The 27,597-nt window shown below is 41.5% G+C and overlaps 2 protein-coding genes across 4 annotated transcripts in view; one reads left to right on the top strand and one right to left on the bottom strand.

Moving 5' to 3' along the window:
- Nucleotides 1-1,248: 1,248 nt before the first annotated feature.
- On the top strand, nucleotides 1,249-17,383 carry zfta (zinc finger translocation associated). The gene is made up of 5 exons (XM_022196419.2): nucleotides 1,249-1,899; nucleotides 4,116-4,631; nucleotides 5,607-5,969; nucleotides 6,590-7,045; nucleotides 10,301-17,383. Exons 1-5 carry the CDS (start codon nucleotides 1,776-1,778, stop codon nucleotides 10,780-10,782), a joined length of 1,941 nt encoding a protein of 646 aa, XP_022052111.1. The 5' UTR covers nucleotides 1,249-1,775; the 3' UTR covers nucleotides 10,783-17,383.
- A 6,524-nt stretch (nucleotides 17,384-23,907) lies between these two features.
- The window catches only part of rtn3 (reticulon 3), a 35,958-nt gene continuing 32,268 nt past the window's right edge, over nucleotides 23,908-27,597 (bottom strand). For all 3 annotated transcript variants that reach the window (XM_051944035.1, XM_022196421.2, XM_022196422.2), the window contains one exon: nucleotides 23,908-27,561. In XM_051944035.1, coding sequence (XP_051799995.1) covers nucleotides 27,513-27,561 — 49 coding nt within the window. In that variant the 3' untranslated portion in view covers nucleotides 23,908-27,512. The remainder of the gene's footprint in view (nucleotides 27,562-27,597) is intronic.

Here is a 27,597-nt window from a genome sequence, read left to right on the forward strand (position 1 = left end):
CTTGTTTTTTGTTGCACTTGTCGTGGTTTCTCTTATAATGTCGATATCAATAAAACAGTTCTTCACACAATTTCCCATTTCAACACATTTTCTCACTAAGAGGCAGTTAAAGGGTATTCAATATAGGCTCTATCTTACTTACTGTAGTTTGTAAGTTTTTTTTTTACTATTTTTAAGTGCATATTTGTGGTTAAGTGCTTAAAAATTGGAGGTTTGCTTGATATAGCTTTGGGTCATCGTCTTTTTTTTTTTTTGCACTTTTTTAACCGAAACACATCTGGTGACACTGTTGCTTTTCATGACATAATTTTATGATCAGGAAGAACAGCATCGGTCAGACAGAGACTGTCTGGGAGGAATCAGTCAAATGAACCTCCCCGAACAACAACCGGAGGTCACTCATACGCTTTGGACAAGAAGGTCAAGTATGAGGTCACCACAAATAGTTTCTGCTCAAAGACCAAAATAGGAAACAGAGGGCCCCTTCAATCGCCCTCCTAGACACAGAGGCCCCTAAGAGCCCCTGAAGATTGGGACCCTTATTTGGACACAACCTTAAACCCTTCTGAAGCAAACAAAGTATATTCCATTCTAAACAGTTGAAAGCAGATAAAGCGCATGTCATTCTACTAAATATATTAAGCAACACGTCTCAGATCAGATACTACACACTAAAGCAAAAGGTCTTTATTTATAGATTACTATGTTATGATTTTATAGTCCGACCCACTTGAGATCAAATTTGCCGATATGTGGCCCCTGAACTAAAATGAGTTGGGGTGCTTCCGAGTCCCTCACTTCCCACCTCCTGCTACATATTTAGGTCACACAGTCCATACATAATGTACACATGTATAACACAAACCAGCATTTTGTTTGTGGCTATATCTACATTAAAGGGCCACATTCTATGTTGCCCTGATTTCTCATCATCAATAACTAATAAACAAATGCTGCATTTACAATAATAAAAAAAAAATGCTGAATTTCAGCCTGACTGTTCTCTGAGTGCTTTTCTAGACAATCACAGCTATAATGGAGGAACCAGTAACAGCTGTAACCTTTAGTTGGAGCCCATAGTAACAGTGGTGGTTATGTGGTATTGTCCACAGTGCATGGAGCTGGTTACAACACTAAACTGGAGCTTTGTGAAAATGGAACATGGGCTCCCCGGTACAAAGCAGAGTGGGATGAGGGCCCTGATTTGCCGTGGAGCCGCCTCGTGTTTTTAACCGATGCCGTGCCGAACCGAAGCACCTCCACCACCGCCCGGTTCCGAGAGCAGCAGCGGTATTAGCAGCTCTCTACTAGCGCCTGCTGCTCCCTCTGCCCCCCCGGGGTGGGTGTGCATCATCGACGCTGCTACTGTCTCTTTAAATTTACCCAGGAGCCCCTTAAGGAGCCCCAGGGGCCCCTAGTCCGGCTCCCCACCCTGAAGACAAGCAGGAACCTTAAAATACATTACTGGAGGCCTGCGCCGAGGCGCTTCCACCCTTTGCAGCGCGGAGCGGCGGCTCTTTTCGGCCGCGGATTGATGGTTGTGATTGTGTAAAAGTTAAGTTGGCTCCGTGGGGGACAGAGAGCTCTGGGCTCCTCAGCGATGGGCTCATTGTAGAGGCTGCCAGATGCGTGTCGAGCGGCGGCGAGCGGCGTGAACATGTTACCGCTGTAACATGTTGTTGTTGTGACTGTGACATGTCCCGTTACGGCACCACGACCCAGTGAAGGAAGCAGGAACAGCAGCCACTAGTAAAGAAGCAGCAGCCAGGCCAGGGATGGACGAGAAAGGAGCGGGGCAGAGCGAGCCTGTGGACCTCCGGTGTGCCGAGCAGCCTGAGCTCCTCTCATTAATAATAAGCGGAGAGGAGGAAGCGACGCAAGAGGAGAGCGACTTGGGAGGTAAAGAGAGAAAAAAAACTAGTGTTATTATTCTTGTTTTTTCCCACCGCTAAGTGGGTCTGCGTGGCTGTCAGAGACACGGCCATTGTCAGGCAGTCAGTTAATCCGTGTCAGGGACAAAGCCATGGAGCAGCATGGCCCCTCCGTCACTGTGGCTCCTATAAACAAAGGCTCAACAGCACGCAGGCAGGAGGAGCAGACACAGCCGCCCCCTAGTGGACAGAGGCGGTACAGCAATGCTCAGCACTTCAATATTGGAATGAAGAACCAATAGTGGATAATACACAAGACAGGTCCATTATGTAGGACCACACGACCACTAATAACAGCCCTATGGCGCATTCAAGAACTGGACGACATTTGGGCTTCAACATTTAAAAAAAAAAAAAACTTCCCTTTACAATTGTCTGCTCCATATTCATCAATAATAGGTAATAAACTATCAAAGGCTTGATTGGCTCAGCTTACACATCAATGGTAGCATTTTATTCCATGTTTTATGTTTTTTTTTTTGCTAGCCCTACTCTAATTACAAAACTGTTTGATGTGTTAATTCCAGCGTATCATGTGATTCACTCTTTTCTTCAACCAGCTAAAAAGGTTATGCTAACAGGGTTGTTGTGGTTCCATGCATAATAATTATGATTTAGAATATTATGTTGATTAAAAATAATGTTCCCACAATTACTAGAGACATCAATGAAAAAAATAATACTAAAAAGGAGATTTAAATTGCGTTTTAGCTGTTTTATTTGAGATTCAGGTTAATCATCGGGGGGTGGGACAAGAGAAAAATGGCATTTTAGGAGGAACTCCAGGTTTATTTGGTATTTTTAAAAATATTTTCAAGCATTCTTTGCTCCTAGTTTTTAAAATTTGGTCTCAGGACAAGTAAATTCACACAACAACTGCATGTTTTAGTATTTTGTACATGGATTAGTTGAAATTTGATGGGTAAAATGTTCTCCAATTCTGCAATGACCCCTATATGGATGGTCCGTTTAATGAAGAGTGACAGCAGTAAAAAAAAAAAAAAAAGAGAGAGAAAGGAACAGGGAAGTCTAGAGTTCCAGCTATCAATTATCATGAGCATAAAAATGTCATTACTGTTTTATATCTGTCAGTTTCTACAGCTCTTCAAGCATAATTCTTCATGCGATTGTCTCTGATGTGATGTAATGCCATCCTCTAATTTATCAGGATGTTTAAGTTGAATTTAGTCTCACTTAGCATAAGATTTGTTTTTCAGGAGAGACCAGTGTACAGCTCTTATGAACTTTACTAAAGTCTGCAAGTAGTTTCATATTCAGTGAAACTGTTGTATTTTTGAGGCAGATTCCAAGGCTGTTAAGTGCCAATTTTGCCAATATATCTACACAACTGTTCTTAAGTTTGGGGTCACCCAGACAATTTCATGTTTTCCATGAAAACTCACACTTTTATTCATGTGCTAACATAACTACACAAGGGTTTTCTAATCATCAATTAGCCTTTCAACACCATTAGCTAACACAATGTAGCATTAGAACACAGGAGTGATGGTTGCTGGAAATGTTCCTCTGTACCCCTATGGAGATATTCCATTAAAAATCCAGCTAGAATAGTCGTTTACCACATTAATAATGCCTGGACTGTATTTCTGATGAATTTATTGTTATTTACATTGGAGGAAAAAAATGCTTTCCTTTCAAAAATAAATACATTTCTAAGTGACCCTACACTTTGAATGGTAGTGCAGATAAATGTTTTTGTAGAAGCTTGTTAATAACCCTCATACATTAGCATTTCCTCCACATGCTCTTAGCCACAGGATAACTGATGCATGTGTTCTACTGCTGATCTCATTTAATGGTTTGGGAATTGTCCAAATCCACAGCAGATACAGATTCTTAGTTACCATCATTGTAAAATGTAGCTATGATGCAGACTTCGCCTCATGTTACCTCACACTTACAGTCATTGTCCATATGAAGGCCACACAGAGAGGGTTACAGATTACTGTATTTAAAAAAGCATAAAACACCACAACTATCACGAGAACGCTGCTCCTTATCGTGCACAAGGAACCTATCAGAATAATATCAGAATAGAAGAGGTAGGACAGGGTATCCTTACTAATGAGATCTGTACATGTGTCTTGAAGATTTGTTGTTGCCATGACAACATGCAACAACAACATGCCAGGACTGATCTGTATTCTGCCTTGTTCCTGCCAGAAGAGGACGGTCTTGCCAACGGCCATGGAAGGGAACAATCAGAGACTGGCATGGTCACCCCTGTCAGATCACCTGGCACCAGCTACTGGAGCATCACCGAGGGCCCCGACCACCCACTCCTGCTGTCTCCGGCCCCCGGGCCCTCTGGGCGCAAACCCAGGGTCCAGAGGGCCTCGCGTCCGGGCCTGAGCCGGATTCCTGGCCGCGACCACCGACGGTACTACCACGAATACTGGCGTAGCGAGTACCTAATGGACTTCGACCCCCAGAGGCATGGCATGATCTGCATGGTGTGTGGCAGCTCTCTGGCCACACTGAAGCTCAGCACCATCAAGAGGCACATCAGGCAGAAGCACCCAGACTCCCTGCTGTGGAGCGCCGCTGACAAGGAGGTGATCCGATCGGGGTGGGAGAGCCACCTAAGCCTAGGGGGAGGTCAGAGGTCATACAGCTCCCATGCTGGGCCTTCACCTCAGGGAGCAGAGGACACGCTGCACTCGGGCCAATATACTGCCGGTGGGTAAGACTCTATCTGGAGGAAAGTGGCTTGGAGTTTTGTAATTCTTACACTTGGTGGCAGTATGCAGTTGTGTCATGGCATGGTGATGTGTGAGAAGGAGAGGGTGATGTCATGATTCACAGGCAATGTGTTGGGAACGTCTGCAACGCTTTTCAGAATAGAATCCTTGCTAAAATTGTGACTAAAATAATGCAGATTAGTCACAAGTTAGGAGCATACTTACCAGTTTTAAATAGTGACTTTTTTCCTATATAAGGTTGAAATACTGTAGCTTTTGACATTCTAGAGAATAAAAACACTGAAAAGGTTTTCATACTGACTTCACGTGCATTTTGGGGGACATCTGAGAGGGTAAATATGATGCACACAGACACACCCTAAGTCAGCTGGGATAGACTCCAGCCCCCCATGACCCTACAGAGGATTCAAAGATAGATAATGGATGGATGGAAGGGAGTTTGATTGTGTGACTTCAGTCAAAGGTTGACTTTGCCCAGAAAGTAAAACTGATGAAGTCTGCACCCACAAAATGAAGCAGGGCTCCCTCTAAGACCCTTTCTGCCTCAAAAAGTGTGACCCAGTATTGGATATCTGAAATGGTTGCTTACAGTAGCTACAGCAACCTATCTGTCACACCAGTGCTAGTAAGATTATAGCAGAAAAGAGGTCCATTTAACTGTTTATGAATTCATCTTTACATTTGTAAGAGAATGAATGTTCTACTTCTCTTGCAGTTTACACCATTTCATGTCAACTGTGTAAATTCAGCTCACAAAAACATTTGCAGAATGTCACCGAACTCTGTTTTGTTAAGAAAAGTCAAATCACTGATTGGAAAATTTTTACTATAGTGTCCCCTGGTGGTGGTAAAAAGGCTTTCTTCTGTGGTCTTCTTTTTCTGTTCTTATTTTTTTTTTGCTTTGCTTTGAATCTCCAAACACTAGTTATTGCATCTTTTTCACTGTAAGCAGAACCTCCAGACCCTGTGACACCCCAGGAGCTGCCACAACAACCCCTTAGTTTGTCTCCCCGCTATGTGGAGGGTGAAGCCCCGCAACCACAGGAGGAAGAGGAGGAGCGGGACGTCCCCGCATCGTCAGCCCAGACCCTGGAACGCTACCTGAACGACTCGCTGCACGCCTGGTTCCGTCAAGAGTTCTTAATGGAGTACGAGGCGGTGGCCGGTCGACTGCTTTGCATGGTGTGTGGAGCGGAACTGCCCTCGCTTCATTTGGACCACATCAAGAGCCACGTGTTGGACACCCACCCCAACTCCTTGGTGTACAGCTCCGAGGAGAAACACTGCATCCTACAGGCCTGGGCTCAGGCTCATGGTGAGAACTGAAGGCACAACACTGCACGCATTCAGACACATAATGTGGGTTTAAACCATGAATCCTTTGATGCATGACATGGGTCAAATGGGTATCTCCTGACCCACACTGTGCAGATGCTAAATAAGTAAAATATTAAATGTTATGCTGGCTGGTTTTGGTTTGCCACTTTCAAAAAACACTTCTAAGTATTCGTGACTGACGAATACTGTAGTTTCATGAAGTCATCTGATCGTTAGGTAACTCATCAGGCTGACCTTGGAAATGTATTGACGTCACAAGCACATATTCACCACCCACCAAACCTTTTTATCACTGCTTATCTGGATCAGTATTGCCATGGTAACAAGGTGAGCCCAGCAGCTTGGATATCCCATCTCCCTCTTGAATCTTCTAGCGCTGCCTCTTGACTGCAGAGTCTCAGTAAAGAGGGTTTGTTGTGTTCCAGCAGTATCATATCACTGATAATCACTGCTGGGTTTGATCATTCAGCAACATTTCCCATGAGACTAACACAGTACAGAGCCAAAACCTCATGGGAACTGTTAGATATGAAGGAAATAGCCTTGTGATATGTCAATAATTTTCTAGGTGTTGTATGTTTCTCTCTCCTATAATAGAAGAGTCAGAAAACTCAGTCAAATCAGAGCCTCACACCAAAGACGGTGGGGTGAACCTCTTTGCCGAGGACGTGGAGACTATCCAGATCAACACTGACTTGTACCCAGACGGTGATGGCACTTTAACTCAGGATACTTGTCTTATCGGTGAGGATGGAGGTGTTGGAGCTCCGCAGCAGGGACCTCAGCCAGTCCGCCAGCCCAAGAAGAAGCGACTACGCGGGGGCGACCCGTGGCGGCTCCGCCTCGACTACCTGGTGGCCTATGGGCCCCGGGGCCAGGGCACGTTCTGCATGGTGTGTTCTCAGGTCCTCCACGAAACCAAGGTCAGCAGCTTCCGCCGCCACATCCAAGAATGTCACCCTGAGACCACAACCCTGAGCCGACAAGAAAGGGAAGCCATGGCTGCTGCCTGGACCAAAGATTATTCCAGTGAAGGCACGCATGTACAAGATGGTGAGAGGCTTTTACCATTGTTACTTAATATTGTAAAGCTGTAAACGCACAAGTAGTGGTTTTTAACAATGTCAGCCACGGAGAGGTCTTTTTTACGAGCATCATTCCTTTATTTTTTTCCTTTTTGTTACTCTGCCAATGAACGCAACAGAGTTATGTGGCAATCACTGTTGCCTTGTCTGTCTGTCTGTCTGTTAGCAACATTACTCAAAAATGGACTAACGGATTTTAATTAAATTTTCAGGGAAGGTCAGAAATGACACAAGGACCAAGTGATTAGATTTTGGCAGTTACACACGTGGACAAAATTGTTGGTACCCCTCAGTTAAAGAAGGAAAAACCCACAATTCTCACTGAAATCACTTGAAACTCACAAAAGTAACAATAAATAAAAATTTATTGAAAATTAAATAATCAAAATCAGCCATCACTTTTGAATTGTTGATTAACATAATTATTTTAAAAAAACAAACTAATGAAATAGGGCTGGACAAAAATGATGGTACCCATAACTTAATATTTTGTTGCACAACCTTTTGAGGCAATCACTGCAATTAAACGATTTCTGTATTTGTCAGTGAGCGTTCTGCAGCTGTCAACAGGTATTTTGGCCCACTCCTCATGAGCAAACAGCTCCAGTTGTCTCAGGTTTGATGGGTGTCTTCTCCAAATGGCATGTTTCAGCTCCTTCCACATATGTTCAATGGGATTCAGATCTGGGCTCATAGAAGGCCACTTTAGAATAGTCCAACGCTTTTCTCTCAGCCATTCTTGGGTGTTTTTGGCTGTGTGTTTTGGATCGTTGTCCTGTTGGAAGACCCATGACCTGCGACTGAGACCAAGCTTTCTGACACTAGGCAGCACATTTCTCTCCAGAATGCCTTGATAGTCTTCAGATTTCATCGTACCTTGCACACTTTCAAGACACCCTGTGCCAGATGCAGCAAAGCAGCCCCAAAACATTACTGAGCCTCCTCCATGTTTCACCGTAGGGACAGTGTTCTTTTCTTCGTATGCTTGGTTTTTGAGTCTATGAACATAGAGTTGATGTGCCTTACCAAAAAGCTCCAGTTTGGTCTCATCTGTCCAAAGGACATTCTCCCAGAAGCTTTGTGGCTTGTCAACATGCATTTTTGCAAATTCCAGTCTGGCTTTTTTATGAGTTTTTTTCAGCAGTGGTGTCCTCCTTGGTCGTCTCCCATGAAGTCCACTTTGGCTCAAACAACGACGAATGGTGCGATCTGACACTGATGTACCTTGGCCTTAGAGTTCACCTTTAATTTCTTTGGAGGTTGCTCTGGGCTCTTTGGATACAATTCCAACGATCCGTCTCTTCAATTTGTCATCAATTTTCCTCTTGCGGCCACGTCCAGGGAGGTTGGCTATTGTCCCGTGGGTCTTGAACTTCTGAATAATATGAGCCACTGTTGTCACAGGAACTTCAAGCTGTTTAGAGATGGTCTTATAGCCTTTACCTTTAAGATGTTTGTCTATAATTTTTTTTCGGATGTCCTGGGACAATTCTCTCCTTCGCTTTCTGTTGTCCATGTTCAGTGTGGTACACACCTTTTCACCAAACAGCAGGGTGACTACTTGTCTCCCTTTAAATAGGCAGACTGACTGATTATGAGTTTGGAAACACCTGTGATGTCAATTAAATGACACACCTGAGTTAATCATGTCACTCTGGTCAAATAGTTTTCAATCTTTTATAGAGGTACCATCATTTTTGTCCAGGCCTGTTTCATTAGTTTGTTTTTTTAAATAATTATGTTAATCAACAATTCAAAAGTGATGGCTGTTTTTGATTATTTAATTTTCAATAAATTTTTATTTATTGTTACTTTTGTGAGTTTCAAGTGATTTCAGTGAGAATTGTGGGTTTTTCCTTCTTTAACTGAGGGGTACCAACAATTTTGTCCACGTGTGTATGTGGCTTATAGTCTGGATGCACCGATTTGTTAAAGATTTCTGTATCATTGCGAGATAGCGGTATGGCATCACCATAACTGTAACAAAACATGCAAACACAGACAAGGAGACATGAGATGAGGCTAAGCAGTCAATTGAAATAAATAGTAAAAATGAGAATAAGTTCAATGAATCATTAGTTTGATGTCAAACAAGGGACCTAGGCAGTTTAGAAATGAAAGAATAAGATTGAGAGTTAAAAGTTGGAAATAAAAAATCCAAAACTTAGATGACATCACAACAAAGAACCAAGTATACCAGCTAAAATTCAAATAAAACAAGAGAGAACATAAAATTAGAGATGTCCGATATTGGCTTTTTTTTGCCAAAAAACGATATGCCGATTTTGTCCAACTCGCAATTTACGATTCCGATTTCAACCGATATATGTCGGCTATTTAACTAATTTTAGGTAACATCACATATCTCCTGTTGTGGAATTAACACATTGTGCCTAATTTTATTGTGATGCCCCGTTGGATGCCTTCTCAAATGCAACAAGGTTTTCCAAATGTAAACAGTCTGTGCAATGAGCTTAAGTTATGGAAAAAAAAAGAAGCCTTTTTTGTCTCAAACAACAGTTCACACTCTCCCTCTCTCCCTCTAATCCAGATATTATTTTATCGGTTTTCATGATACGCAAAAAAAACCCGATAACGATATAGAACGATATTACATTTTTATGCCGATATCAGCCAACAATATCGGTGGGTCGTTATTATCAGACATCCCTATAGAAAATAAAGGATTTAATACAAAGTAGAACACTAAAGAGGGCATTTGTTTAAAAAAATAGAAACTCAGAACAGCAGAGTGGTTTGTGTGACACATTTGTTGAACTGATGGAATTATTGCTGTGGAAGAGTTTAGAATCTATTATGGGAGCCAATGAAGTACAAGTAAATCCACCACATCCTGATCTTTTTTCCTCTTTCATTACCTGGCTGTTACTTAGGCATTATTAGATGTATCTTATCTAGTATCCATTAGGGCTGGACCCAAATATCCCAATATTCGGTTGTTGTGGTGGTATCCAAATATTAATTTTGAGATCTGAATATTCGGCCAATGCTATGCTAATGCTGTTGGACTGGTATTTCCCTTGGGATCTTAAATTTCCCTGAGGATTAAAAAAGTGTCCATCCATCCATCAAATATCCGGAACCCAGAAATTGCTATTTGGACCAGTCCTAGTATCCATATTTGACAGAATAATTGAATTTGCAAAGCCAGTTTATACAAACGTTTTTACACATCAGTCTCTAATCTACTGTGTTTCTGCAGAAGTCAACTGCGGTGATGGTGGTATCCTAAATACCACAGAAGAGACAAACGAGGACGTCTCCCCTGATGTCAAAACACCCAGCAAAACAGTGAAAAAGGAGGAGGGCGTAGTTGGAGGGAAGGGCAAATCAAAAGATGGCGGCACTGCAGCCGCTCCTTCACGCCACGGCCATTACCCCGGAAAGGACCAGAGGAGGAACTACCAGGTGCGCTGGCGAATGGATTACCTGATGGATTACAACTGTAGGAGACACGGGCTGATCTGCATGGTGTGTGGGGCTAGTCTAGCCACGCTGAAGGTCAGCACCATCAAGAGGCACATCCAGCAAGTCCACCCTCACTCCCTGTTCTACAGCTCAGAGCAGAAGCAGCAGGCCCTGCTGAGCTACAACCAGACTGCCCTGCACTTCACCCAGTCTGAGGACTCCCAGGACCACGGACACACCGAGCTTGCTCCCCCTCCAGCACACTTTGGCACTTAGAAAGGGCTTCTGTCTGTTGCGCCTCATGTGGCCCCTGCTCAGAAACAGCCCCAAGTTCCTTTCTTAATCGGAAATTCAGGTATTCATCATACAGCTTCCTGTTTTCTCGCTCTTGCCCCCAAATTTCGACAGTGTGGGCGCAGGGTAAAATGTTGCCATAATACATACAAATACAAAAGTATGAGAATATTACCCAGGTCGACAGACGCTGGAATTTCCTCTTTAAGCTGCATCAAAGAGCACTGCTGTGGTTAAAGCAGCAGCGAGGAACTCCCACACAGGAAGTGACACGTCTTAAAAATGTCATGGCCTGAAAAAACAAAAGTCCAGCCACTCATTTGAAAATTAAGCTCTTTTTGCACATCACCTCTCTTACCAGGGGACCTCGTGAGATTTAGCAAATTGCCTGTCTGGATGCAAGTATCTGAAGGTACTATGTTGATAATTAATAACTTAGATGGGTCTTTCTCCTGAGCAGTGAGATGAACCCTCTTAATCTGTACCAAAAAACAGTATGAGAATGCCAAGGAATATTTTTGAAAAAGTACTATATACCCCTCTTGAAATGCTGATTTCCATGGTGGTAGTTTTTTTTATTTATAGATTATATACTTAATATAATACCATTAGCATAGTAGTACAGATTAACTTATTTTAAAGCACATTAGGTCCCTTCAGGCAGTCATACCAACATTTATGAGGGTGACATTTCAAAAGTCTTGCAAAATTACATTAGCTAGACATGATATTAGCAGTATTGGACATTCTGCTAAATTCTAACTCTGATATCATGTAGATTAAAGTTCTCCACAAAGGAGATATCATTTCCAGCCATGAGAAAAAAATGGGACAAATGCACTACCATAGAAAAGTTTGGGGTCACTTAGAAATGTCCTTATTTTTCAAAGAAAATAATTTTTTTCCAACATAAAATCAATCCGAAATCCAGTTCTAGACATTGTTAATGTGGTAAATGACTATTCTAGCTGGAAATGGCTGATTTTAATGGAATATCTCCATAGGGGTACAGAGGAACATTTCCAGCAACCATCACTCCTGTGTTCTAATGCTACATTGTGTTAGCTAATGGTGTTGAAAGGATAATTGATGATTAGAAAACCCTTGTGCAGTTATGCTAGCACGTGAATAAAAGTGAGTTTTCATGGAAAACATGAAATTGCCTGGGTGACCTTAAACTTTTGAACAGTAGTGTATATCTTCAATAAGCCTTTGTCTCGTTAGCAAGTTCGCTAAATAGCAGGTTTCACACCAGCTAGAGTTGATGAAGCTAAAAGTCTTGACGTTACCTCCAGCCTAATGCAACACTATAGCCTCTCAGAGAGGATTTATTTGATCTTTGAATTCTGTCATTTTTACAGGCTGAAGCAGGAATTACATTGTTAGCTTTCAAAGAAAATACAGCCGTAGATACTCACCAGCGCTAGCCTAGCCGCGCTAGACAACCCACGGCAACAAATTTAATTCTCTGCCAGGATCGGTCTAGTTACCCTCGGTAAGCCTCGAGGTTGGATGCTCCTAAAACTGGACGACGAATCACCATGAAGTGTAGAGTCAGAAGGCGGGCGTAACTAAGTGACGACAGAGCCGCGACAATTCTGACAGAAACAACCGGAAACAACTAGCCTAGCCACGCTAGACAACCCACGGCAACGAATTTAATTCTCTGCTGGGGTCGGGCAACAAAAACGACAACAGTCGTTGAGCTCCATTAGCACCGACTATGAATAATCTTTCTGTTAACATGTCTGTAATATACTTGAGCTTCACCCATTGACTGTATAAATAAGGCTTCACCGAACTCCCGCATCCTCCGTTTTCCGGCGCTCTAGGAACTACGTCAGCCTATTCGTTGCGCTGATTGGTTGTATACCTACCCAGTTGCTGCAGAGTGATTTGAAAGACAACCTTTTAGCCCGCCTCCCTCCCTGTCGAGAGTTACTAGACCCTTGCTCTTCAGACCTGGGTCTAGCGCGGCTTGGCTACACTGGCGCAGCATCACAATCCAGAAGTTCCGCTTTCACTTTGTGGCAGCTAACAGTAGCATGTTCCTAAGCTAGCTGAAATGCAACCTCTTAGCTAGCCACTGTCCTTCAGCTAAGAGGTTGCATTCCAGCTACATAAGGACACATAAATGCATGTTGCTATGTATCCTTCTCGTCAAAACAGTACTACAGAATATGACACCACTGTACACCATTGAGCAGTATCACTTCTGATTTGATTCTGAGCTGTATCACCTCTAAATATTCTCACTGCTAAGTTAAACAGGATAGTATTTGATCTTATAAAAGTTTAACAACTAACAGTTTGGATTTATTCTCAACATGCACATAAAATACAGGTCTGATTGTAGGGACTCAGTAATTTTGATGTTTCGTCCACAGTCCTGGTATGGAGGATACCAGCTGATGTTTTGCTGTTGTTCAGAGCTGCTCTTTGCAGGAGGGCTTCTGTTGCTCTACCTTTCTCTTTCAATGACCCCAAAGGTAGGTTTAAAGTCATGTGACATAGCTGGTCTGGTCATAGCTTTTAGTTTTTACTTCTTTTGGCCTCTGCTAGAATATTCCTCTTCTGCCAAATTACCGTAGACTTGGAGGCATCTTGATCTCATCTGCTCCCGATGTTCATCTAGCTTCTGTAATTTAACAAAGGTAATCTTACAGTTTTGTACCAAAGAGCAGTCTTTCAGTTGAGGTTGACATTACATAAGCTCAGATTTCCACTGATGAGTCTTGCTCCAATTCTGAAGCACCTGTCCACCTAGATTGTACAATTAGATCAACGTACAGGGCGTTATTTTAGGAGCATGGCCACTGCTGCTCTGATTCCTGGTAATATGTCTCATTCTATATACAACTGTTTTGACTGATTTTAGTTGGTCCCGGATTTTCCTCTATCCTGTTCAGCCTTTGTGTCACACAAGTCTCACAGCAAGATTCTTCTCCTGGTCATTTGTTTCCCATGTGAAGTTACACTACCGTTCACAAGCTTGGGGTCACTTAGAAATGTCCTCATTTTTAAATGATTACATTAATCAGAAATGCAGTCTAGACATTGTTAATGTGGTAAAAGACTATTTTAGCTGGAAATGGCTGACTTTTAATGGAATATCTACATGGGTACAGAGGAACATTTCCAGCAACCATCACTCCTGTGTTCTAATGCTACATTGTGTTAGCTAATGGTGTTGAAAGGCTAATTGATGGTTAGAAGACCCTTGTGCAGTTATGTTAGCACATGAATAAAAGTGTGAGTTTTCATGGAAAACATGAAATTGTCTGGATAACCCCAAACTTTAGAACAGTAGTGTATGATGCAGATAGACTCACCCCGTATGTTCAAAACTGAACATTCTAGGTTATTTTATAACTGTGTTCAGATTGATCATAGATGTTTTCCAGCACTGAGTTTCCACTTCTGGGCCTGTGTTTTTAAAATAATGAATCTAAACTGTTAGCTTTAAATGTTAAATAAGAGCAAACATTCTATTGTTCAGATTTAGAAGTAATGAAAATTGTTGAGAGGTGATACAATTTTTAATCAATTGTCATCGAAGAAAATATGTAGTTTTAAACATGAACATCTGCACAGTAGGCAGAAAAACACAAATGTAAAAGTCAGTACCATATTTTAAATGGCTGCATTCCCTTTAGTAAAGCCAGTTTTAAGGTTCTGTTTCTATGCAGTCAGATGATTGGCAGGACTCACAGGAAAGAAACCATTGTTAACACACTCTGTTTTTCATGTACTTTCCCTATTATGAACAAAACGCCAGTTGTGATAAAGCTTTGTTCCATCAACACCTAATGGGTACCTGGACTTGAAGCTTTTAATGGCACAATGACATGTTTTGTGTCTGTCTGTCGGGCTCGGGGCTTGTTTCTGGTCGGGGCCTGAGTCTTCTCTCAGGAAGTTAGAAACAGATTCTTTGGCAAAGCCAACGTGACTTAGTCTGAGAAGATGTGTCTAAAAACAACACAGCACTTTGTCCCCAAAAATGTACTAAATCCTAACTTTCCTTCTGTACAGCTAGTTGATTGAGACTGTGTTTGATGTTATTGCTGAAGACAATGAATGACAGCGTGCAGTCAGTAAGTTCTGATCTCTCCGGTCTATTTAATTCCTTGTTTACAGTAGAAGAAAAGGACGCCCTGCTCTTGCTCCTCCATTATGATATAAACTACCAGCCAAATGTTTGGACACACCTTCTCATTTAATGGTTTTTATTTTCTTGACTAATTGTAGATTCTCACTGAAGGCATCCAAACTATGAATGAACACAGATGGAATTATGTAGTAAACAAAAAAAATATGAAATAAGTCAAAACATGTTTTATATTTTACATTCTTCAAAATAGTCCCCCTTTGCATCAATTGCTGCTTTGCACACTCTTGGCATTCTCTACATGAGCTTCATTAGGTAGTCACCTGAAATGGTTTTCCAGCAAAGCAGCCCCACACCATCATACCTCCTCCTCCATACAGTTGATGTAGAGATGTAGAGACGCTGTTAACTTGCCATTTTTGAGACTGGTGACTTGGATGAACTTATCCTCAGCAGCAGAGGTGATTCTTGGTCTTCCTTTCCTGGGGTGGTCCTCGTGAGCCAGTTTCATCGTAGCACTTGATGGTTTTGTGACTGCACTTGGGAATACATTCAAAGCTTTTGCAATTTCTCAGACTGACTGACCTTCAGTTCTTCAAGTAATGATGGACTGTGGTTTCTCTTTTCTTAGCTGATTGGTTCTTGCCATAATATGGATTCTAACAGTTGTCAAATAGGGCTGTCAACTGTGTACCGACCTGACTGCTGCACAACACAACTGATGGTCCCAACCCCATTAAGAAGGCAAGAAAATCCACAAATTAACCTTGACAAGGCACACCTGTGAAGTGAAAACCATTTCAGGTTCTACCTCATGAAGCTCATTAAGAGAATGACAAGAGTGAGCAAAGCTGTAAATAAAGGGTGGCTATTTTGAAGAATCTAAAGTATAAAACATGTTTAGAGTTATTTCACAATTGTTTGTTTGCTGCATAATTCCACGTGTTGCTTCATAGTTTCGATGTCTTCGATATGTATCTACAATGTAGAAAGTAGTAAAAATAAAGGTGTGTCTAATCTTTTGACTGCTAGTGCGTATAATCTCAGTGACTCTGTGTCATACAACAGCCTGCATCCTTTTCATTAGCCACAAGTCATCTTAGCGAAACGCTGCACATAAATATGTAAATATATGAAAATTAGAATTATTTTTCCTTTATATAAGCACTTTTATGCACCCTGGTGTCCACAAAACGTGTTTGTAATTATCTCCAGTTTTTCTATTTCATTCAAGATTTCAAAAAATGGCGTCTGTCTTTAACAGCTGAAGGACGGCTCGTTGGACTCACTTTTATAAGTTCACCCCAGCATTGGTACGGCTTCACGTTTTTCATCTACTGTACAAAATTTATGCAACAAAAGAAGGTAAAAATTAACTCTGTGATAAAGTCTGCCATAAAATGTCTCTTGTTCACCTGGAAAATGTAACTCAGGGATTCTGTTTTCATCAGCAACAGTTTCATTACTAATCGTTTTCTTTGTCGGATGTTGATGTTTGAAGATCCAGAATATGTGTGTCAGCTGTGGGTGTGTAGGTGTTGCCACGGATTTGAGTATTAGGGCCACTGTTTAAAGAAAACCAAATTTTGAGAGTCAAAATATTTTCAGAATGTTGTCATTTTGAGGAAAAGGTCAAAAAAAAATGTAACCAAGGAAAATCTTACCATTTTAGTTGTAAGCTGAGAAGGAAATCACATAAATATTAGAGGGAAAAAGGTTTTAAGAAAAGAGTGGAGTTTTGAGAAACAATTCTAATTGAATTGGACTGTCAGGAAATCTAATCACAGCATGCTTCATATTTGATGTACAGAACATGACTTTTATTTTGAAAAAAGTCATACTTTGGGTTTTTTGGGCTTTTTTTGGCTAAAATCACAACTCATACTGTAGCACTTTGACTTCTTTGTTTTGAAATCCCGGCTTTTTTCCCCTCAAAATAATGCAACTTTTTCTTTTCCTAAAATGTGACTTTATTCTTCCGGTATTTTGCTCTTTGTCTGTTTGGCAGAGCTTCAGCTTGTTCTTTCAGTGGCCCCGTTACTCTGTTGTACCAATGTGTGGACGACACATTAAACTGTCACATTTTTGAAGAATAATCAAAATTGATTTTGATACAAAACTAATGTGGAAGGAAAGTCTGCCTGAGCCCACTACCTAAGAGCAGAAGCAGCCTCCTATTTTTGAGTTAGAATAGGCCCCATGTCGCTCTAAGAGTTTTGACGAAGCACTTAATTATTTAAAATGAAACAAATGAATGATAGAAGAATTGTTGAAGTGAGACCTCGTGTGTGTGTGTGTGTGTGTGTGTGTGTGTGTGTGTGTGTGTCAGGGGTAGAGGTGTTATCCTCTGTGCTAACCCATGACTCTGCTCTGCGTTTTTCTTCACATTTTCGTCACCTTTCATCTGTACATGGCCAACATGTGACATGTGCATTCTCTCCTCAGTGATCTTTGAATAAACACTCAACACCACAACTCTGTCTGTCCGTTAATTCAGTCGACAACCGTTTGTAACAAGAAAAGCACTTAGAGAGCGTAGTATTCCTCCAAGGCTGCTCAGTTGTTGTATTCAACGGATGAAATCTTTAAACACTTCATGGTGCGCAGCGGTCAATTTGTAGTAGGATCGCAATCATGTAGCAGCTGACGTAGTGTTCACTTGTTGTCATAGTTAGTGACGCCAAGCTGCTATCTCGCTATGATACAGAAATCTTGAACAAATCTGTGCATCCAGACTATAAGCTACATAACTGCCAAAATCTAATCACTTGGTCCTTGTGTCATTTCTGACCTTCCCTGAAAATTTAATTGAAATCCGTTAGTCCATTTTTGAGTAATGTTGCTAACAGATAGCCTAGCCACGCTAGACAACCCACGGCAACGAATTTAATTCTCTGCCAGGGTGGGTCTAGTTACCCTCCATAAGGCTCGAGGCTGGATTCTCCTAAAACTGGCTGGACGAATCACCATGAAGTGTAGAGTCAGAAGGCGGGCGTAACTAAGTGACGACAGAGGCGCGACAATTCTGGCAGAAACAACCGGAAACAACTAGCCTAGCCGCGCTAGACAACCCACGGCAACGAATTTAATTCTCTGCCAGGGTTGACAACAAAAACGACAACAGTCGTTGAGCTCCATTAGCACCGACTCTGAATAATCTTTCTGTTAACATGTCTGTAATATAGTTGAGCTTCACCCATTGACTGTATAAATAAGGCTTCATCAAACTACCGCATCCTCTGATTTCCGGCGCTCTCGGAGCCTATTCGTTGCGCTGATTGGTTGTATACCTACCCAATTGCTGCAGAGTGATTTGATAGACAACCTTTTAGCCCGCCTCCCTCCCTGTCAACCGTGTCTCGACCCTTGTGCCTTCAGAAACAAGGGTCTAGCGTGGCTAGGCTAGCTAACAGACAGACAGACAGACAAATCAATGCTGATTGTCACATTACTCTACCATGTTCCTTGGCGGAGTAATAATGTGTCATAATTTAGCAGAAGAAATATTCAGTTGTCCATATACTTTACATACTGGACCAAAATTTTAAGGTAAGTTAAAACATGCTAATATTTTATGAGGACATGGTCCTGTAAAATGATTTAAAAAGCACAGTATCTAATAGTCACTTTATGTGTAGTCTGGGACACTGTAAGCATCAGAAAAAAAATCAGCCAAGGGAGTGATTATTATTTAATAAATGCAAGCATTGTTCTTTATAATTGCAGATGATACTTGCTGGTAATACGTAGCTGGTGGCCAAGATGTGAGGGCAGGTAACTGATTTACAAAGAACCTGTACATAAGTTATTAACCATTAATAAAGTAATTAGTTGCAATTACAAACCCTCAATTAAAGAATGTTTTAGTGTGGGATTTCAACTAAAATTTTATATTGACTAAGTTTGCTGAAGCCAAGCAGGTTCCCAACTTTTTGTTGTTGCAGCTAACACAGTGTTGCTAGTTTTGGATCCATTTGCCCATCAGATTAACAAGACGAAATCATAGGATTGTTTATGCCATTAATTAGAATTCATCCATCACCTACACCCAGCTGCTAACTATCATGATCCTGGTAATTCACAGTCATCAGACCGGTTCCTTAAAACACGACACCATGTACCTCCTACCTTGTTACAATTTCCTGCTGGTCTTAAAGAGTCTTAGGCAATTCCAGTATTTCATGAAGAGGTTTTGAATATTTAAATCCCTGCTGTAGACAATAACAGTACTTAAAATAATTTGTGATGTGTTGATTGTAGCAAATTGTCTTGAGCAAAACCAACACTTATGAGTAATGGCCACAGACATAACCCTTGAGAATTTCAGTTTCTTTGCTTAATATATACACTTCAGCCAAAATTATTCAATAATCAACTGCAAATCTTTTTTTTATGACAGCCTTGAATTGCTCACAAGCTTCTTGTAAGTACCTGCAGGAATTTTGGACCATTCCTCCTTTGCAAATGTTTCAAGATCCTTGAGGTTGGAGGGTTTCCATGCTGTCACCCATTTCTTGAGCTCCATCCATAGGTTCTCAACGGGGTTCAAGTCAACACTGTGACTTGGCCACTTCATATCATTATATCATTGTCCTAGAACCATTTCTTCCCCACCTTGGCTGTATGCTTTGGATGTCCTGCTGATAGGTTCAATGCTCCCCCAGGGTCAGGTTCTCTGCTGCCTGTTCGAGGTTTTCTTCCAGACTCTTGATCTACTGCTCTTTCCTCATGATACCTTACACCTGAACCAAGTTGCCAGGCTTGTTTGCAGAAAAGCAGCACCCCAGAATGATGCTTCCACCTTCATATTTCACAGTAGGGACTGTGTTCTTTAGCTTGTAGGCTTCACCCTTCTTTCACCAGATGAAAGCCATATCTCTGTGTCTAAAAAGCTCAATTTGCATTTCATCTGACCACAGAACAGACAACCAGAAACTTTTGTCTTTACGGAGGTCAGACGAGCTTTGACATGCTTTAGTTGAAGCAAGGGGGTCTTTCTTGGTTGACGTCCATAGAGACCATTTTGGTGCAGTATCTGCTGGTGTGTCTGCCTTAACAGTCTCACTACTTGCACTCAGTTCCTTCAGGACAGTCTTGGTAGTCGTCCTTGGATTGTTTTCAGCATTTTGCTTGATCTTCCTGGCTAACCGAGGTGACACTACTGACTTCCGATCACGTCCTTTGAGGTTTTTGACTGTGTGAAATTTTTAGTATGTCTTGTTGCCACTGGCACCTGACATTCTTTTGCGGTTTGATGTTTGCCATGGCAAGTCTTGCAATGACTTCAAAGTGATGAAATGTCACAAGAAAGTGAACTTTTATAGTCAGAAAATTGGTTAAAAACACAAACAAGCAAAAACCCCAACAGCTCAGACACATTGAAAACAATATTAAAGACTTTAGACCAGGGGTGGGCAAACATTTTGGCTCAGGGGCCACATTGACTTTTGAAATTCGATAGACGGGCCAGACCAGCATGAGATGGTTGGAGATTGTGCAAACTAATATGAATTACATGACAATGAAAGACAATACTGACAAAGTAAAGAATACTCACATTCAGTTTCAGTGGGAACAGTGTTGTTGGTCACCCTTTTATTGCCAGAGCATCAAAGTCTGGTGTCAATTTGGTTGTGGAAATTCTCAGGATTGATCTGAGGTGTTCATCAGTTAACTGGGATCTGTGGGTGTGCTTTGTTGATGTTCATCATCCTAAACATCTGCTCACACACGTAGGTAGATCTGAACAACACCAGCATCCTCTGTGCCATCTTCCAAATGTTTGGAAACTTGGCTTCACTTAGTGAAGCGTAAAAGTCATTCAGTTTAAGGGAGCTGAACTTCTCCTTGAAGACCGAGTCACTTTGAAGATTGATCAGTTCCAACTGCAACTCCTGAGGTGCTGTTTCTGGGTCTTGTGACAAGGGACATGATACCAGCTGAAGTGTCTTGTCAATTTTTTCAAAATCAGAGAACCGACGGCAGAATTCTCCGTGTAGTTCGTCTAGTGATTACTTATATTTCATCACATGTGGACTGGCCTCTTGTCAGCATCGCCAGTGTAGGGAAATGAGCGAAGTATTTTTTTGACATTTGTCTTGAGAATAAAGTCAGTTTGACTTTGAAGGCTGTCACATTTGTGTACATTTCATGCACAAATTGATCTTTCCCTTGCAGCTTCACGTTCAGCTCATTCATGTGCGTCAGTATGTCCACAGCAAAAGCAAAATCACAGCCAATCTCTGTGGCGCAGCTCAGGAAAATCGTCGGTTTTCCTGATTAACTCCAAAAATGAGCTAATCTTTGAGCTCCCACACTCGCTGACATACTTTCCCCAAACTTAACCAGCGGACAAGAGAGTGGTAAAGCAAGTCCTGGTGATCAGCATCAGCTTCTTCAAGAAACTTAATGAACTGACGATGCTGAAGCCCTCTCGCTGTATAAAGTTAAAGAGTTTTAGACTTACAGAGCGCTTCCTGATGGATCATGCAGTCTAGGAAAATCACATCCAGCTCAGGGTTTTCCTCCTTCACCTTATCCTGGATTCTTTTCAGCAGCCCAACATTTTTTCCTGTCGAGTTTGGTGATCCATTTGTAGTGACATTGGCGAGTTTACACCAAGTCAGCTTCATCCTCTGGATGACTCAGACACCCTGTCCTACAGTCCTCTCCACGTGTTTCCCCTTCATGGATTCATGGTCAAAAATTCCTCTGTTGTCTCAAAATGTTCATTAATCCCTCTAATAAAAAAATAAAAGCTGAGCAGTGTCTTTTGTGTCATTACTTTCGTCCAGTGCTAATGAATATAGCTTGAAGGACTCCGCTTGTTCGTTCAGTGAGCTGGCTAAGTCTTCGTCGATTAGTTCAACACTGGAAGTAACTGTCCTGTGTGTTAAACTAATTTTTTCAAATTTGTTTTTGCTCTCTGGACACAGGAGACCTGCTGTCTCTACCATGCAGGGTTCTCGCCAGGATTTTTTTTTCAGCGTAACGGCAGGTCCTCCTGCACGCGCGCACAATAAACGGGAACGCGCATGTGTGCATCCGCAATAGACGAGAACGGGTCAATCGACAGGAAAGTACGGCTGAGGTGGGGAGACATAAATTAACCTAGATAGGCACCCAGTCGATTTAAAACAAACGCACATGGCGTTATCTGTCAAAATAACAGCGCAGCGGCTCTAATCACAGTGTTAACCCTTCCTGTTCGGCCCGTGGTCAGGAAGCCCGGGGTTAACCCCCTTCACTTTCTCAGCAGCCGTAGAGGCAAAGACACAGGAGCCCAGCCGTATCGAAGAACACTGCAGCCTTTATCGTCTATCAACAGTGGCTGAACCGCACAGTACCGCCAACCCAGCAACTACACACCTCTCCACCTCTACTGCTCTCTCATGACGGAGCCACACACTCTCATAACAACAGCGCAATCTTTGAAATGCGCTGGCGTAGCGGCCCTAATCACAGCGTAATCTTTTAAACTGAGCGTAACGGGCCGTTAAGACTGCGTAACGGCCCGTTATGACAGCGTAACGGGCCGTTATGCTGAAATGCACTGGCGAGAACCCTGCCATGCATTCTTTCAAAAACTCCCCTTTAGAGAAAGGCTTGCTAGCCTTTGCTATTTTGAATGAAGCAAATAACTTGCCTTCGTGCTTTACTCTTGAATCGTAGTTTGCAGAAAAAACGTATTTTGCTGAGTGTGTAAACTGGCTGCCAGCCTCTGAGCAGTAGCTGTCCGTTCTTGCGCTGACTGGTTGCTAGCGTAGTTAGCATGCTTCGTGGAAAAGTGCCGGCTAATATTGTATTCTTTAAAAACCGCAACGGTTTCATTGCAAATGAGACATACAGCCTTTGAACGGACTTCAGCGAAAAAATATTTAGTAGTCCACTCCTTCTGAAACACTCAACACTCACTGTCGACTTTTCTTTTCTTTGGTCCATTCATTGTTACGGCAGGGCTCAATGCAGCTGCAAAGTAGAAGAAGAGAAAATAAACCAACAAAGGTCACTTGTGTCTGGAGCGCCATCTAGTGGTGTCAACAGAAACGACGGGTACTGCAAGGGCAAATGATTGTGGTCTTTACTGTAATTTCGTCAATTCTAATATTGACAAAATTATTTCGCCGGCCGGACTGAAAAGCCCAACGGGCCGTATGTGGCCCGGGGGCCGTAGTTTGCGCATGCCTGCTTTAGACTCTTAGAGAGAATGGTTTGTTTGAACATCTTATAACCTTCTGTCTTGGTATCACTGGGGTATGAATAACTTGAACATGGTGACTTTTTGTCAAACTTTAATTTAACATCTGTAACAGTGTTAGTATAACATAATTGGTCATAGTCATTGGTATTTTAAACATTTTTGAAGAATCTAAACAAAACTTTTTATTTACTACATAATTTCATGTGTTCTTTCACAGTTTTGATGCCTTCAATGAGAATCTACAATGTAAATAATCATTAAAATAAAGAAAAAACATTAAATGAGAAGGTATGTCAAAACCTTTGACTGGAAGTGTACGTGTCAATAAATTACAGACCTACTAAGACAACTGTAAGCCTTACCAATTAAATGTGACTATTGGCTACATAAAAACCAAGTAGAGCAGTCAATAAAATATACTTTTCCAAGTTTGGTAGCAGTTTAATATAGATTTTTATTCACTGCCCTCAATGTAGGCTCATCTGTAACTAACTTGACAAGGTTTCATTAAAGATTTACCAATATATGCAGCTTGGATTCTATTATGTAATACCACACAGGCTTTAAATGGGATGTCAAGTGTGCATGTGACGAACAACTGGCCTGTTCTAAAATTATAAACCAGAATCCTCTCTCCACCCAAACACCATAACAGATAGCGGCCTCTCAAGTCAAATCTTATTATTATAGATATTTCATCTGGGCGCGTTTTTAATCCTCCACCGCCCCACACTGCATTCCTACTGGGAGAAAGTATGCTGTTTTTATGTCAAAATAACAAACATAGCCACGAGTAACAGACCTTTGAGGTGTTTTTATTAATTTCACTTTGACATCAGTACAGAGACCACATACTTATTTCTCAGTTTTCTTCTTTTTTTTTCCTGCAACATCTTCCTCAAAGCTTCAGAAATTGGAACCAAAGTCATAGCTAATACAAAACAGAGCTGATGTTAGTGAACAACATCTAGATATCAGTAAAGAGTCCAAAGCAAAAACACTAAAGACAAAAAAAAAAGAAAAAAAAAGAGAGAAATCAAACACACTCCTGCCACACACTCCCATAACCGATGAAAACACAGAGACAAACAGGATAAAGAGGAAAAGCAACATGCTGTGAGGGAACGGGAGGAAATATGTCGACTTTTATTCATATCATACATTACACTAACGAAGTACGCCAACTTATTTATCTATCTAGCCTTTTGTAGCACGCTAACACAGGTAACACGGCCTGGACTGAATTTACCGTAAAGGTGCAGTGCATCTGAAAAGCAAATGAGCTTTAAAAGGAGAATACTTGCGGGGTGAAGTCAGAATCGGTTCACTCAGAACGTTACATTTGCCTCCAGTGTTGTCTAGCATGCAGGTACATTTGATTGCAAACAATTCCTCCAGAAATCAGACTTGTGTTTTATCGTCTTCGGCTTCAGATTTCTACCTCCACCGCAACACAGAGGAAAATAGTGGAGTTTAATTGGTTCTTTCTATAGAAGAAACTGCTGTACTGTGTGCTGTAGCTTATACCAAGTGACAAGGACACACTTTTTAGTAGGCGATGACATGTTTGAGATATCTTAAATACTGTATTTGAACCAGACAACACACCATCAGCAATGTTTTTTCTGTAGAAAGGATTTCACAGATGTAACTGTGCTTCTAATTCGATCTTTAACAGCTTCGTTTTCACCAATCAGGAGAAATTAAATACAATCAAAACACACGCATGGCAAGAGGTAAGTAAGGGATTCTTGAAACGATTTAATTTGGTTGATCTGACCCCAAACAGACACAGACTAAACAAAAAAGTGTTCCAGTAGCTTGCATCGAGTCAAACAAAAATGACAAACATGCCTCTTAAAGCTACAATATGCAACTTAGTCACATTCAAATAAATAAACAGAACATTATCGCTCTATGTATGCAGACCTGATTACCCTTCACACATGCTGTCTGCTTCCTTAGCGCCTGTGGCAGCCTTACAGATGCTGCTTAGCTCAGCTTTAGGCTAGCTGAGAGCTCAAGCAACCACAGCTGAAAGAGTGAAGGCTAACAGCTAGCATCGCTAACAGAAAAGTTGCATATTTTGGCTTTGCCGCCCAGAAATCTGAATGAGACGCCATGCGTGCATGAGGAATCAATCAACACAGGTATGAGGCGATCACAGTGCAACGACACACAGTAGAGGGCATGCACAGGAAGAATGTTCCACAAGAGAAAACATTCAGCATACAGGCAGATATCTGAGTAGTAGCTGTTCGAGTAATTACTGCATCGAGAGGCAGTGAAAGAACGACCTTCCACTGTTGGTCATTCAGTTCTGAGGGGACATGTGGAGACACTTTGGGGGCAGAAACACTTAAAATACATGTGGTTTCACTTCCATTTATCTATTCATCCCTTAAAACAATATAAAGATGTAGCAGTCGTGCCAACATGTGACTATGGTTTTTTTTTTGTTTTTTTTTTACCGAGTTCAAAAACACCATTTAAACAATCACAAGTAATCATATTAAACAAAAGTCAGGGTCAAGAATATGATACAGCCTATATAAAGGGTCAGAATCTGTTTCCAGCTTACACTACGACATGCACTTAATGGCAGTCAAAAGAAAAACAAAATGACAAACAGAGCTCAAGAATAACCACTCCAAAAACGGCCTCATTTTCTCCAGCTACACTCTGCAGAACTGCACCTACTCATTTTGTTGCACCAACCCCTAATCTCCAAGAGCCTTCTCCACACTGCTGAGGGTTGTATGGAGTGTCAAATGTGCCAAAATCATAGTCATGACTTAAACAGTGTTTAATGTAAAAACAAACTGATGCATTTTAAAAAGCCGCAACAAATTTGGGGTAATATTTTATCTTCAATTTTAATTTTTTTTAACAAAATTACTGCCAAGACGCTAAATGTTGCTCCTTCCTTCCATTTAACCTCATGTCCTCTTTGAGTAGTTTATTAAGACACAAGCTCTGATTGGCCACTCTCGTAAAACAACAAATTTGTTCGATTTAAAAAAATAACTGAGTATACTAAAGAGTTGTTTAAAAAAACTAAACTGCTCTAACGTTCTTTAGAGGGAACATAATTGCAGATTTTTTTCAATACTTAAAATGGCATTCTTGACACTCAATCTCAACACAATAGCAATCTGGGAAGCCATTTTGGGATTCAGAAAGTGTATCGCTTAACCTATCAAACAATCCCAAATTCATTCCTCAAGAGGACTCTGATAGGCCTCCTGTTTATAATTATTAAGCTTAATAACACTTAACATAACTCTTACAATGCTGTTGTCAAGCTAGTAGGGAGTCAAAGCAGCCATCCTATAATATCAATAACAGTAATAAGTAGTGATAAGAATAACCAGAATTTACAAGTGAATGTGACCTCAACACTTTGTGACTTGAACAGGTGCGACAAAAGGAGTTAGGACTGCTGTACGTGAGGAACTTTCCTTTGATATAAAAAGCGAGGCTAACGTGTTCCATACAGCAGAGAGAGCCTGTAGTTGTCTTAAGGTGTATATACATAGAGAAAACTGTTCAAAAAATGCATCTGATCAAAAGAGGGTGAACTAGACCAAATTATCACAGCTGGCTCAGTGTTTCAATCCTTTTTATTTCAACCTGCTCATGGTTTAAAAAAAAAAAAAAAAAAAGTTCAGTGCATTGCAGAATCTTACATACAGACGATCCTGTAAGGTGAATGGAAACAAACTCAACAACAGGCCAATCAGTAACAGCAACCCGTTACCAGCTTCTAAAAATGAACTCTTCAGGAACTATAGAACAGCTGTAGAGCAAGAGAGCAGGATAAGACTAGCCACAATGACACCCAAGAGATTGGTTTTCTTTTTTTTTTTCTGCTTTTTCTTTTTTTTTTTTTTTCACTTTTCGTAAACTTTTCCAGCTTAAATTAGCCGTTTACCTTCAGGGAAACGTGTGGTTTGAAGTACAGACATTTGCTTTTTTCTGTGACATAAACGGCCATCATCCACCCCCCTGCTCGCTGTACATGACAAAACCAGGTCATAGATTCAGTCTAGTTCACTCGACCTTGCCTCCATTCCCCGTGGCACGCCCACAGACAGGCGGGGTCCGCCGCGGCGTTACATCACACCTTGCTAGCGACGTGCTTCCTGTCTGCACAGGCACAGTTCTTTTCTAATGCTCGTAAGTTAAGCTGCGCAGTAGTTTTACATTGAATATCGAAAAGCTCAGAGATTTTTCTACCTAGCAAGGTTCAGTGTAGTAGGGTGGTGATGGTTGAATGGAGTGAGGAGGAGGAGTTAGACTGGGGCGGGGCGTTAACTGGAGAGGGATCGGGGAAGGTACGGGGGTTTAAGATGGTGGAGATGAGGATGATGGTAATGTGGAGGTTTCTAATGGGGGGTTTGATCATTCAGTTTTGCTGCGCTTCACAGCCCCAGGAAGTTTCTCTTGCAACCTGTGACAGAGAAAAACACAATGGATGTGAAAACCA

The sequence above is a fragment of the Acanthochromis polyacanthus genome, chromosome 23 (genome assembly GCF_021347895.1).
Source record: "Acanthochromis polyacanthus isolate Apoly-LR-REF ecotype Palm Island chromosome 23, KAUST_Apoly_ChrSc, whole genome shotgun sequence".
NCBI lineage: Eukaryota > Metazoa > Chordata > Actinopteri > Pomacentridae > Acanthochromis > Acanthochromis polyacanthus.